The sequence below is a fragment of the Maniola hyperantus genome, chromosome 4 (genome assembly GCF_902806685.2).
Source record: "Maniola hyperantus chromosome 4, iAphHyp1.2, whole genome shotgun sequence".
Lineage (NCBI taxonomy): Eukaryota > Metazoa > Arthropoda > Insecta > Lepidoptera > Nymphalidae > Maniola > Maniola hyperantus.
In genome coordinates, this window is record NC_048539.1 from 10,126,901 (window position 1) to 10,142,446 (window position 15,546).

Genomic DNA, 15,546 nt, shown 5'->3' on the forward strand with positions numbered 1-15,546 from the left:
GTAGGCTCCTACATAATATACTGGCGCTACCAATATTTCAAGTGCATTATTTCTAACAATAAGTTGTCGGTACCGCACCACCCCAATTATAATAGTACCTAAGTGGAATAAGAGATAGCCCTGTATAAAATATTTTCAAAGTCAGCCAAAGAAGCGGGATTCGCTACGACCAATCATACGTTGACGCATGCGTCAACGCGAGTTTAAATATTTTTGCGAATAGCAAGCGTAGGCGGCTGACGTTTCTATTTGAAAACTTTGATCAATTGCACACAATAAGAACCACTGTATGTAAAAAATAATTATTTTATAAAGCTTTCGGTTATTAATAAAAGTATTTGTTAAACAGAAAATAAAATACCAGTCACCAAATTTCATATTTCTAACACAATGCGCAGAGAAACTTTCAGCCTTTATAAAATAACGAAGGTCTGGCACGCGCTGGCTCTCAGTCCAAAAAGTAAGTTTTCGTTTATTAATAAAATGTCAGTTGTAATTACCTATATGATCAGCATTTTGTTTTATTTAAAAACAGAAGCCTAATAGACTGAGAGCCAGTGCGTGCCAGACTTTCATTATTTTATAAAAGCTAAAAGAGCTCTGGCTGAGTTTGTTGTGGGCTCTTCTCAAACCTGGGTGCGTTTGGAACCCTCGTAGCTTTAGTTTTAAGTACGTATTAATTATCACCACTAGATATTATATCATCTTACAAATAAAAATTTTGACAATCAGGAAGCGTAAATTTTACCTATTCTGAATAAATAATTTAAGTTTGAGTTTGAGTTTCTCTACGTATTGTGCCCAACACAGGGAGGAACGATGTGCGACTATGAAGTTTGGATCATGGTGGATGATAACAGCTGCATCAAATAAAGGTGTAAAAAAAACTTACTTCAAAGTATAAAGTCAATTTTTTTATATTTTCTTTGGGATAGTATTAGAAATCACGCCATGCCATCGATATAGAAAGTAATAATTCTTGAAGTAGTACTTAAAATTTCTTTACGCCATGCATTGCCACAGATCCTGTCAGGCACCCCCTGTCAGTTGGCTTTGACGTAAGATGTTTTACACTTTTATTATCTGTTATATCCCAAAGCCACTATGATCCAAACTTAGTCGTTAATCGTTCCTCCCTGTGTTGAGGGCAATACGCAAATAAACTTTCATCTTTTATAAAATAACGTCCTGGCACACGCTGGCTCTCTCTCTATAAACACCAGTCACCAATTTCCATATTAAGTACTAACTCCAAAAATAACGAGCTTCCATTTAACCTTTTAGGGGATGAATTGTGATAAAAGGTAAGTATTCGTTTATTAATAATAGGTTATTAGGTAGGTTATGTATTAACTGACTGACTGGTCAATCAGTCAGTGGGCATAAGCTAGTGGTTACTGATTGATTGACCAGTCAGTCAGCTTTATCCTTTTATACATAATATGTATATTTAGATTTATACTCATATATATTATTTAGAGAAGAACAAAGTTATGTTACATTATTGTTAAAAAATACTACATCAAGATTCTCAATTGGCATTAAGAGGTAGCCGGTAGGTACCTAGTATAGGTAGGTATGTCTGCCACGCATGCCACTAAATTATCTTAATTAAAATAGACGTTAGCTATTTGGCGCCTATATTGTTCGCAGCGTGTCACTCGCTTTTGCATTTGATTGCGTTTGATGTTTTACATGGCTCCAATTCAATAATTAATGTTGAAAGCATAGATTAATTATTATTGGTCTCTGGCTACAAAGAAAAAAACTATTAGTACAGAGAGGTAGGTAGGCCTACTTGGATACCGCAAATTCTAAAAGTTATATCAATTTGGTAACATAATGTGGCACAGTTTATGACATGGAAAAAACTATTTGAAAAGCTCTAAAAAAGCGTGCGTGCGTTAGGTGTGCGCCCACCTACGAGTACAACCCTAGGTACTTTTAGTACGGTAGTCGTAATATTCGTCTAACGCGTTTGTCTCTCTATACGCGCTAATTTCAGAAATGACTATAAAAAGAGAAATTTTCTTTTCGATTTCACCAATAGATAAACTAATTCCGTAAGGTTTGGTTCGGCGCAAGTTTCAAGGAATTGTAATAAGTAGGTAGGTAAGATGCCTAGACAAGCCAAGGTTAAAAAAAATTGTAAGTAATTCATATAATTTTAACTTACTAGGTGGTGCCCGCGACTTCGTTCGCGTAAATTTCTGTTACTTACAAAATATCCCGTCGGAAATGATAAAAAATTTGCCTTAAAATCTGATTTGTGGATTTATAAACGTCGGAATTCACGGAATTATTCGTAAGCTGAGCGTATATATAAATAGGTAAAGGTATCGACTGAGTCACATAGGTACAGCTTATTAGTAGCGACAAGGACAATCGCTTAATACTGCATGTAAAAAGAGCGTTAAAATAATATTGTAATAAGTATAGTAGTAGCTGTAATACCTACCTAAGTAATGAGTTTACAAAACTGTCTATATTTTATTTTTGGAGGGAAATAAATCTAAAATTGATCCAGGTAGTTTTATTTTTTAAAACATAGTCGATTTTAACATAGTCCACATAAATATGAATTCATAATACTTCATAATATTGATTGTCGTACAGCGTACCTATAATACTCGACCTATGACATATGCGGGTATACATATTATCGTACCCTATCTACCACCTACTTCAATTACAGAGAGTAGCGCTTGACTAGGGTTTTAAGTTTATTAAATTGATGCATCTCTTTAGCGTTTAAACTATCATGAGTCTCAACCGCGACGCTTTCGCGAACTGAGTCCCTGTGATAAAGAACCCCGGTCCCCGGATGGGTTCCAAACGGGCTGACGTCGACTAAATACGTGAGTAAAGCCAGTTGCTTCTACATTTATAATTGATGCATCATATCTAGATAGAAAAATTTGTTAAAAGCCCTTTCTTCCTGATACATCTTGGAAGACCGTAAAAGTCTGCATTAAATGGAAATGTAGAGAAGGCCAAGACCCATGCCAAAGGGTTGTTATGTTATTGTGGAGCCAACGAAAATGAAGTGAACGGCACGAAACAATTTGTTGTTTCACGCGTTTATAAAGGCTTTCACGCCGCGATTTGCACGCGAGTGAAGCGGGTTTAAAATACCGAAACCTCTGCCATAACGACTTAGAGATTAGGAACATTAGGTGCCTACTTATTGCAAAAATAATTCAAGATGATGTGGTTGTACAAGATCATACTATTAAGTATAACGTTGAATTAATTTTTAAATTAGAAATGTAAGAATACAAGTAAACGGGTGCGCGATTGCGGGAGAATGACAGCTACAATGTCACGATCGCAATCACCTCTGATTGGTTGACGCTCGCTCACTATTGGCTACAATGCATTGTTGCAACAAGAATCGCACAAATTCAGCCAATCACAACAATTGAGATTGTAATAATGATTGATGCAGGTTTTAGACAATCGCCCTACAGTTAAGGTTTGTACGCACCTGAGCGGCGAGGCGCGTCGCTACAGTCCGCCTGCAGAACGCGTCACCTCAGGCCGCTCGACGGTACCTACCGCACTACAACTTCAGTACGCGGCAGCTCGCGTCACTTGCGCGTCACTTTTATACCCGTTCGCGTACGAGCAACAACGTTGCAAGATGAGCGACAGTGAAGAGGATTTGATTACTAAAATATTCAACCCCCTTTGGGATGGAGATTGATTATAATCGTAAAGCTGTGATTATACCCTGGATTAGCACATAAGCTACTTTTATCCCAAAAATCGAAAATTTCTCACGGGATTTAAAAAGAAACCTATGATATCCACGCGAACGAAGTCGCGGGCACCAGCTAGTCCCTAATAGTTTTTGTGGAAATTACATTAGAAACAATAGGTATACCACACAGGTCGGTAATATAATCCTACAAGAGACCTATGTCCAGCAGTGGACATATCTATCGGTTGATGATGATGATGATGATGATGATGATGATAGTTTTTATGGAAATTATTAAAAAAAAATTATGCATATCTATACTTATATTATCAACGCAAAAGTGTATTTGTCTGTCTATCTACTTATACTAGCTTTTCACGGCTCAACAGCTTAACCGAATTTGATGAAATTTGGTACAAAGTTGACTTATATCCCGGGGAAGGACAGGCTACTTTTTGTCCTGGAAAATGAAAGAGTTTCCACAGGATTGTTAAAGGCCCATTTACATGAAGTTTGGACCAGAGGTAGCTTGCATTCCGGGAATTGACAGAGGTAGGCAACTTTTTATCCCGGAAAATCAAAGACTTCACACGGGATAAAAATCTAAAAAAAAATTGCAACTAGATGATGCCTGCGACTTCGTCCGCGTGGATTTAGATTTTTTCTATAGGTGAGCACATTTACGGGAATTACCTACTCGTACCTATATACCTGAGATAGATTTTACCCTGTAGGATAAAAGTAGCCTATGTGTACCTACACATAGGCTAGTTTTATCCCGAAAATCAAAAAGTTACCTCGGGATTTTTAAAAAACCTATATCTACGCGAACGAAGTTGCGGGCATCAGCTAGTCCCTTAGGTTTTGTGGAAATTACATTAGGAAAAGCATTTTCGCAAAATGTCTTTGTTTTATGTGCAATAGAATATATAAAATAGGCAGGTAAACACAGATACATATTATATCTAAATACCTATATAAAAGAAAAAGGTGACTAACTGACTGACTGACTGATCTATCAACGCACAGCTCAAACTACTTGACGGATCGGGCTGAAATTTGGCATGCTGGCTAGCTAACTAGCTATTATGACGTAGACATCCGCTAAAAAGGGGTTTATGAAAATTCAACCCCTAAGGGGGTAAAATAGGGGTTCGAAATTTGTGAAGTCCACGCGGACGACGTCGCGGGCATAAGCTAGTATAATATAAACACAAGTACAACAATAGGTAGGCATAATATTTCCGAAACTATTAATTCTACCTAGATGAAGTAGGTAGGTATAATATGTACATAATATATTATAGTTATTTAATCAGGATTATTTTTACCATTAATGTTTTCTCATAACGCTCGGAGAGATATTTATACATTTAGATACTGGGAAGGGGGGAAGCCGACATCCTAGGGGTTGGGACTTTTGAGGATATACTTCTAAGAGCATGAGGAACACGTCATGTGCCAAAAATTAAACCTACGTTATTTATTTTGAGGTCTATCTTGCTGATTCTTGCCTGTACTTTAAATACCTAACAAGATGCGCGTGTATCTTATTCGAGCGACGTCACGTACGCATACTGAAGCGCCGCGCCGCGCCGCTGGGTATGTCGCACTAGCGTCACTGCACTGCGCGTCGCTTCGCTGCGCTTCAAAATATTCTCTCCAGCCGTGCCGCGCGGCAACGCGCGGTGAAGCGCTGTGCAGCGCCGCTCTAGTGCGATATGCGCCATACAAAATGATAGAAATGATATTTTGACGCTCTGTGCCGCGCAGCTCGCTGAAGCGACGCGCCGCGCCGCGTAGGTGCGTACAAACCTAACGTAGTTACTAATATAATCTAGTGAAGTAGGTAGGTCTAGGTACTACAATATTCGTATTATTCAATAAAAAGTCAATGTACGGTCCAGTCGCAAACTCGGTCAAGTGCGAGTCAGACTCGCACACGAAAGGGTTCTGTAATCTGTAACATAGTAGGTACAACATGTTGTACCTACTATGTTACATATTACACATGTTGTATACGAGTACAGTATAACACATAGAGCAGAAACAAAGAGGAGATGTTGTATTAAGATTTCCCTATGAAATATCGAGTGACATTTTGCGGGGTGAGGGGTTGTGGAACGCCGCCCACTTCTCAATTTTCCATCTGCGGGTTAGTAGCAAAACTACTCGCTTAGCGACCTAACATCGATATATTGATGTCACTACATAGTTCAGCTATCTCACACTAGATGTCAATAATCTAGAACTATTTTAATAATTACGTATAAAATTACTTACAAATGAAATGTGATACCATTCATAGCATCAGAACGTCTGTCTGAATAACTTTGACACGATAAAACACAACACTTCATCCTAAATAAATATTTTTTCATTTTTTTTTTTTCATTTTTCATTTTGTTCTTAAAAACGCGAAAACACACCGATAATACGAGTCTCAATATATGTGAACCTGACGAACGCAGACAGCATACTAACTAAGGCCCCGCCCACAGTGATGACGTCAGGACCTAGTTGAAAATCACAGTGCACAGTTGCTTAGGCCAACTCCTCTTTGTTTCTGCTCTATGGTATAACAATTTTATGTGCCACTGCAAGTGAATGACGGACAGCGCCATCTATATAATTTAAACTAAGTTATTATTATTTAATCGAACACAAATTCACGTTTTTCGATTTCTTCTTTTACTTGTGCTCTTAGACCTACCTACCTGCCAAACATGAATTTAGGGCAATGAGAATGGGACCCTATAGGCTTTGATTTCCCTTTCTTGACAAACATGATGACAGACAGACAGACAGACAACGAAGTACTCGTATAAGGATTCCTTTTTCCCCGTTGAGGTACGGAACCCTAAAAAAGTGATGAATCTATTACGTATTTTTCTAACCAGATATATGCTTACTTAATAATTTAATTAATTTAATGTTTAACAACGATCTAATAAAGATTACAAATAACCAACTTATCAAAAATTTGATAAAGCTTTTATTAGGATTATAAAAATATCTACCTACATAATAAGCGAAACGATCGGTTTTAGATTGTTCCTTGTAGGTAATTAGGTACACATTATATAATATATATAAGTACCTATAATGTTACTCCCTGGTTAATCCTCTACTTGCACTGTGAAAGTCTCGGCAAAATAGGTTCAGCCGTTCCGAAGAATAGCCCAGTCAAACAGAGAGGCAGACAGACAGATTGACAAAAACTTTAAAAGGTGTGATTCAGTTATGGTACAGTTCAAATAACCATATAAGTTATTGGGACAAAACAGACAGACACTTCAATTTTATTTATTAGAATAGATGTGTCTGTGCTCTGTGCACCGTAATGAGTCAGTCTCGTAGATGCTTAGGGTATTTAGATAGGTACTAATAAATATTTATTAATGAAGTGTTCATGGAAATCTCCAACATTTTACCTATTTGTTAAAAAGGTTAATAATAGAAATATTTTTCCTTAAAACATGACCACAAGTCACAACTCGTATTCGACATGACTAGGCAATGTTTACCTTATACCAATCCCTTTCCTAAACGTACCGTCTACGTGATCGGTGAAGCATAGCTGAGCCTTAGGTAGAGCTCTACGTTACGGGGAACGCAATAGTTAGATAATTTAAATTCCAAGACGCCATCCAGCGTGACTTAAAAAGCTTAAAACCACCTAAGCGGGGAGAAAGGAGACAAATCTGTGTCAATTGAAAATGAGAGGAAATGTGGGAATAACAATATCCTATCTAGGTATACTAATATTATAAAGAGGTAAGTTTTTTAACCGACTTCAAAAAAAGGAGGAGGTTCTCAATTCGTCGGAATCTTTTTTTTTTTTTTATGTATGTTCCCCGATTACTCAAAAACGCCTGGACCGATTTTGAAAATTCTTTTTTTGTTTGAAAGGGTATACTTCAAAGTTGGTCCCATTTCAATTTGGTGAAGATCTGATGAACATCTTCGAAGATAGATACTGGAACTCCTCAACGGATAAGAGTAAATTGCTCGCGATCAGTGTAATAGCTTAGTAAACAGTAGATTTTTAACCAGTCATAGCATAATTTCATGGGGCCACTAAAAATTGTGAAATAAAAATTTTTTACAAAAAAAATAAAAACCGACTTCGTTACATAAACACTAAAAATTGAAAAATAATTTAATTTATTACCGAATATATTATGTATACAAGAGTTAATATAGTTCCCTAATAATACTTTTTGGTGCCGGTGCCAATGAGGTGCCATTGTGGAGTCCCATAAAAATATGAAGTCTAGACGATTCGCGCAGCTAAAGCTAATTGGCACCGGCACCAAAAAGATTATAAGGGAACTATATTAACTCTTGTATACATAATATATTTGGTAATAAATTAAATTATTTTTCAATTTTTAGTGTTTATGTAACGAAGTCGGTTTTTATTTTTTTTGTAAAAAATTTTTTATAGGAAGTAATCTCTGGAACTACTGAACCGAATTTGAAAATTCTTTCACCAGTAGAAAGCTATTCCGGAGTGACATAGGCTATATTTATTTCCAAAAAATTTAAGATTGTAATAAAACCCGTGCGAAGCCGGGACGGGTTGCTGGTTGGTTATGAGAGCGGCGATAGCCTAGTGGTTGAGACGTCGCGTCAGCCTTCTATTGGGGAGGGGCTCGATCTCGGGCACGCACCTCTTAAGTTTTCGGAGTTTATAAATGCGTTTTAAGCAATTTAATATTAATCGTTTTAACAGTGAAGGAAAACATCGTGCATGCCTGAGAGTTCTCCATAATGTTCTCAAAGGTGTGTGAAGTCTGCTAATCCGCACTGAGCCAGCGCGGCGTGGCAAACTTGAATCCTTCTCATTCTGAGAGGAGACCCGTGCTCAGTGATAGGACTGATAGGTTGATTATAATGAAGATGATATAGGTTATTTACGAATTACGACATATTCTCCGCTAACTCCTCTCAGCTCAGTTCCTCTCCGCCTTTACCGGATATTTATGGATGGCCGTAGACGATTTGCATTCTATTATGAACATTTAATACTTTTCATTCCGGAAAATGTAAGATTTCCCACGGGATTCAAAAAAGAAGGTGCTCAATTTGGCGCGTGTTTCTTGTTTTTTCTCTGAGATTACTGGACCAATTTGCCTTATTTTTTTTCTTCTCCATAGTGGCAGTTCGCAAGATGTTCACATAAAAATAAGTATCTGGTTCAATCCCGTAAGTTACGTCTTAACCCGTTAAATAACTTCCCATTTCACAAAATATTTGCAATTTAACCGGCAAAACCCATAAAAGACTAACATCTAACGATCTCTATAGGTACCTACGCAGTCTAAAGACACTTGGTAATAAAAATAATCGTTTGAAAATTAATTAAAATGGGGGTAGAGGTAGAGTCGGTTTTCCAATTGATGCACTGATGACAAACTTGTAGATAGGTACTTAAATAATATACTCGCGAATTAATAGATAAAACTAATTTTTAAAGTTTTCTAAGATATTTATTTTTTATTAGCGCCTCTACCTGATACAAAGGGTTTATTTTACCACTACATCGAGCGATCGCGTTAATTGTCCCTTGACATGTAGCTCAAGGTCAATGAGGACATAGCATGGAAAACGTATCAAAAAACATGAAAACCACACCTGAATAAACGTACGAACATTTTATTTTTTCTTAATATTTAAGGTGAGATTCCTGATTAGGTTTTTACCTAATTCAAGTTATAAGTTCGCGTGTAAAAATTAAAGAGTGCATATTTTTTCAGTGGTAAGTATACCTACCTACTACCTAGACCTTTAGAAGAGCATTTTGGAACTTAATATTATTATGAAGCACAGTACTTAATATGAAATATTCCAGTTTATATCCTTAATTCCTTTAGGTGCCTACCTACTAAATTTTATTGTCACAGACTAAGTAGGTATAGGTAAGTTAGTTATTATAATAGGTAACGTAATGTTCAAAAGACCTATGACAAAAGCTGCAATTTTTATTTTGAGATTAAGTGGTTTCAATTGATTTAATTGCTAAAAAATGGTGAAATAATTGTATTATTAAACCCCTAAGGCCGACCATAGAGCAAGCCTGCAGGTAAAAAGGACCAAATAGGTTGAATGTTATAGAAAATGTATGGAACTTACCATTACATGCAATCCCAGGCGGCTGTTCATGGTGATGCATTTCTCGGAGCACCGTGATGCGTGTGAAGAATCGCGCCCTTTCATGTCACAAGCGAGACTGAACGAGCTACTGGCCGGCTGAAACGCTGGAGCTTCGAGCCGCTCCCCCTCTCCACCCCTCCAACACCGTGCCACGCATGCGCGGACCTGAATAAGCACATAACTAATACATATTGTTACCACAGTTTCGCAAAAGTTCAGTAGGTTAACGCCATGTTAACGCACGCTTAGAGCACAAACTAAGAAGGTACCTACATATATGCCGCGTACACAAACCGGATTACGGAAAAAAAAGAATCTAGGTAGGTAATTTGGGGCGAAAATATTTTGCAGCCTTCAACCAACCAGAGACTATTTCTCCTCGGTACCTACCTTCAACTCACGACGCAAATTATTCGGGAGGAGTAGAGACGACATGTCGTACGTCACCTCACGGCGCAAATATTACCTATTCTAATTCATCGGTCCTACATTAGCAATAAGCAGATGTCATTCTACAAGGAATGGTAGAAATTGACTTGCTGCTATTTTTTCCTCTCTTGTTTTCTCCTTTTTATTTCCTTTCTCCCCAAAATATAAGTATGTACATCAATAATGGTGGCTTCACTTCTTAAACCCTTCGTCCTAAGGACCCACAAAATGAATTGTATTGAGTAAACCTCGCTTTTTCAGTGTCGAAAATTACTTACCTCCCTAAATAAGTAGGTGTAGATACTAGTCGATAGCGATACCCAATTGTACGTTTACTAAACTGTGATTTTGCAGTTTACGTATACAAGTAGGTACGTAGCCAGTAGCCACGTTGTAATGAATGAGACTATGGTAAAGTACATAATTTGATGATATAGTGTTATTTCATGGGAACCAAAACTCGACGCTATCTTGGATAGAATAGAATAGAAATATTTTTTGTTCAAATAAACTTTTACAAGTAAGTAGAGACTAGAGAGGTACCTAGGTAGAGGTAGGTACCTACTTTTGAATTTGAAAATGCATTCTATCACTGGTTCAGACTTTTTTTTTGTTCTTCTTCTGGCTTTACACAGATTAGCCAATGGCAGGTGGCTCGGACTTTGGAATGTCGTTTCTACCGAGAAGAACCAGCTAGAAACTCGGCGGGTGCTCTTTTTATAAAGATTTGATACTTATAATATTATTATTATTTTTTATTATTATTTACGGCCCTGGATAACAGTCCTTTAAGGCCTTATAATATTATGTACTTAAAATATTCTGTACTTACAATATTCTGTACTGAAGTACAGAAAAGTAATATAATTGCAGTCCCGCGCATTGTTGGAGCGAGTTGCAGGTCAAATCCACGCTCTTTTACCATTTAGGTAGGTACATAGGTAATTTTCGATTGTGTATTAGGTACCTAATAAGTACCTAATACGCTTTTTTCAGGAGCATACTTTAAATAGATTTTTAAACTAGATACACAGGAACCTAGGCAGAATAGATAAGATCTATAGGTACCTAAGTACCTAGAGAAGTTTCTACACTACCTACTTTCCCCATATCACGCGGTTACCTATTATTCATAGCACAATATAAATCTTAGGTATGCTTACCTACTACCTACACCGAACCCTGCTCATCTAATTTATAAGTAGTGCATGAAAAAATTCAGTCTATCTTGCCTTTCTATGAGCATCATGATATATAAATAAAAGCAAGCAAAACTCTCTTCTGTCCCGTTCCTCATTACTGAGGGTCGTGAACTCTTCCACCAATGACACTTTTGTGGACGATGTCACGCCATGGCCTATGTGCTTCGGTTCTTTGCCACATGCAGAGCTTCGTGGACCTTGATGGAGTATAGTACAGTTTTCAATACCTTTGATCATACCTATTTCTCTACTTTCTTTTCTGTTACTTATATTGGTCCTTCGAGCCGGTTTAAGCTTGAGATTGTAATTTAAACAAGAATGTGGATGTGATTTTTATTTATTAATATAAAATTAGAAGCAACCATTATTACAGCGTATGTCGTATTTCATTACCTTGTATAACTAGGTCTTAAAATTTACATACTTTTCCCTTGATAATAAAATTTAGAATACCATCCTATTATTATTACAATTTAATAGATAGGTATACTTCATTAAAGCAAGTGTGAGAAAACCAATCCAAGAGTTCTGATAAAAGATAGATAGTTTATGAAGACATAAGCCTAAAGAGTATATTATTTTCTTCCGATTTAATAATAGGCCATATTCGGAATTTTTCAAAACAGATCTAAAACACCCATTAAGCATTCAAGCTGTCTTAAGCTGCTTATTAGTTACTTCTGAGCATTAAGGTTTACATTCATATAAACTATCTTATGGTAAAAACACAGATCATGCTACATGAGACAGTATGATACATTAATAGTATATTTCTAGAGATATCTGTATGTTTGTTATAAGACCACTGTCTATGCAGCTATGCTTAGTTTCGCATGGACGAGTAGCAGTGGCAAGTATTTATGAGTATCTGAGCATGAAAATAATGATGTCACAATCATAATATAATGTTGCACTAATATTCAAACAACAATGTGACTTACAAATGCTGAGTAATCTTTAGAATGTAGGTATATAATAAGCATACTCGTTAAATAGTTATCATTAACTACTTATATCTAAATATATAAAATTCAAATATATACAGAAATCTTTAGCATATAACTGGTGAAAATAAAAACCCTTTAAGAATATCTAAAAATTTTGAAACTGACAATATTAAAATTTTAAATAAACAATAATAATATTAAGTATTTATATTTTTGGCCATCTAAAATAATTCCACATCTGGATTTAAGGTCACGAAAAAAGACAATTGACTATTAAACAAATACAGCATTAAATGATAGTTACAAGATAATATAGATTGACTACTAAGGCCCAAGCACAAAAGTTTGACATCTACAATGTAACAATCACTTATTGGCTGCAACTTTTCTGCTACTGGTTAAAATGCACAGCTGTAGCAAGATTATAACAATTACAGCCAATAACATCAATTGTGATATGTGATTATCACCACTTTAGTGTTAAGCCTACAGGAAACAGTTACTCGGATGTGACACATCTGGAATGACTATGATAATAATTTCAAATCATATAGTTTAGTTATAATTTCTCACACAATTTCAGAGAAAGATAAAAGATGGAAGACAATAAAACTGGGCGGAATAGTCCATGACTATCAATTGTTTCCATGGTAGCTGGCTTGTGCTACACACTGCATTGATTTGCCAGCCTTTAGGCACTAGGAATGCCAGTCCAGTTGTGTCTATATGTATCCTCTAATGAATCCTCTCACTACAATTACTATACAATGTGTAAAAGTTATAATTGCTACCCAAACAGGCCCTATCCACAAGGTTTACCAATTAAACTGACTTATTTTTCAATATAATAACAACTCTGAATGAGTGCACATAAAATGCCTGACCATATGAAATGCAGATTTTTAATAACTTAAATCAAAATTTTGACAAAACAAGTGAAGCACTGGGTAATCATGATACAATATTTTTATTTAAAATTTCTTTTTCCTAATGTAACATAATGAAAGTTCAAACTTTTATCAATAAAACTCTAATTCTTAAAAAACTCAACTTTTTATCACTAATTAATCACACAAAAGAATATATAAACATTTAATTCTAGTGCATTATAAAATGTAACATTATTTATATATAAAAGAATAATAAATCAAATTATTGTTAAACAAAGTTTTTGTTTTTCTTTACAATTAAACAATTTTTAATCTGTAGCCTCTCACAAATTATAAGCAATTACATCTGGCCTGTTAGGAAACTAGCTTGAACACAAGGTTCACTTCAATTTTTAGCTTGTAATAAAACTGGCAATATTTACTTCTGGTATAATATGAAAAATAGGAATTCTTACCATAAATCCCAATTTACTATCAGTCCAGATGCAACCTACTATATTACATAACTTTTGTTTGCTAGCATGGAATGAGGCAGCAGATCAAGTTGTACTTCATATATTAAATACTATCATGATGTCTTCCAACAATGTGACGAAGTGTTTCTTTTTATTTTGTCCTGCCTAACTCACACACTTGCATGTGTTTATTAGGCAAATCACATAAATAATGATGAAAGATCTATCACTCCTATACATTTTATACACATTGATAAAAAATTAATATAACCATTACTTATAAATAAAAAGTTATACTCTATTGTATTCAATTCAATGTATTATAATAAGGGAACACCAATGTATTGCCAATATGAAAGATGTAGTGGAACCTAGCAAGCACAGTTGTCTCCATCCCTGTTGCGACCATTGTCATTGGCGTTCAACTTGATTTGATCGGGGAATTCATTGTAAAGCTCTGCCTCAGTTTCCTGCGCTAGGGCATTACGCGCTATAGTCTGGAATGCGAGTTCTACGTTCACGGCTTCTTTGGCACTTGTTTCAAAGTATGGAATATCATTTTTACTTTGACACCACTGCTGTGCACGTTTCGCAGACACCGCGCGATTGTCCAAATCGACCTTGTTACCTAGTATAACGAATGGGAAATTTTCAGGATCGCGCGGGGAAGCCTGTATCAGGAATTCATCTCTCCAGCTTTCCAAGGACTTAAACGTGTTGGGGGCAGTTACGTCAAAAACTAAGACGCAACAATCCGCCCCACGGTAGAACGCCACCCCCAATGATTGGAACCGCTCCTGTCCTGCAGTGTCCCAAATCTGCATTGTGACGATTCTATCGTCGACGATTACCTCTTTCGTCAGAAAATCTGCGCCTATTGTAGCCTTGTACTGATTGGAAAATTTCTTGTTGACAAACTGATTCATCAACGACGTTTTTCCGACGCCACTATCCCCAAGGATAATAACTTTAAGAAGAACCTTTTTTCTTGAAGACATTTTGCACGTAAAATTTATATAATTTGAGTAAAAATAAAAATAATAGTCACTCTTTGTCTGTAAGTACTTTTTGACATGCAACGAAATTGATAAAATGCGTCACCTGTTTGTAATGTTACCATAGATGAAATATGAAATTTGAAAAAAAAGCTTGCTGGGCTCTCAGCTGGGCTCATGCTGCGCCCTCAGAATAAGGACTATTAGAAGTAGCCTTATTGTGACACTTACTGTTAAAACGAGATAACTAAATGCATTTAAGCTTTTATTAGAACGTGACAAAATGATTATGTTTTGTCCTTATCACCGTGGCCACTTTTTTGATTTGCCAAAATGTATTTGTACGTGGGTATTTGGCAAACAACGTGAAGTGTAGAAGGAATGACATTTCACAAGTAAGAAAATCTGCTTGAGCGAGAGGGACCGAGGGGGCCACGCTTGTTGCAAATCTGGACATATCTGTGGCTGCGCCACTGCTGCGCCTCTGCTGCGCTGATTATTATGGTCTATGGGAGAGAGGGTCTCAGACTCAGAATAAGGACTATTAGAAGTAGCCCTATTGTGACACTCACTGGTAGAGCGAGATAGCTAAATCCATTTAAGCTCTTATTAGAACGTGACAAAATGATTATGTTTTGTCCTTATCACCGTGGCCACTTTTTTTGTTTGGCAAAATGTATTTGTACATGAGATTTTGGCAAACAACGTGAAGTGAGGTTATGTTGACTCAAGTATTATAAATAAATAATTGATTCGTTTTGTTGTT

General features: G+C 36.3%; 2 protein-coding genes across 3 annotated transcripts in view; both read right to left on the minus strand.

The window, feature by feature from the left end:
* Positions 1–9,958, minus strand: part of LOC117997209 (b(0,+)-type amino acid transporter 1-like) — a 36,259-nt gene extending 26,301 nt beyond the window's left edge. For both annotated transcript variants that reach the window (XM_034985422.2, XM_034985421.2), the window contains exon 1: positions 9,842–9,958. In XM_034985422.2, the coding sequence (XP_034841313.1) occupies positions 9,842–9,881 (40 nt within the window). In that variant the 5' untranslated portion in view covers positions 9,882–9,958. The remainder of the gene's footprint in view (positions 1–9,841) is intronic.
* Positions 9,959–13,630: 3,672 nt separating this feature from the next.
* Rab7 (RAS oncogene family member Rab7) lies at positions 13,631–14,900 on the minus strand. Its single transcript, XM_034985006.2, has one exon. The coding sequence runs from the start codon at positions 14,781–14,783 to the stop codon at positions 14,157–14,159; it is 627 nt and encodes a 208-aa protein (XP_034840897.1). The 5' UTR covers positions 14,784–14,900; the 3' UTR covers positions 13,631–14,156.
* Between the last annotated feature and the right edge of the window lie 646 nt (positions 14,901–15,546).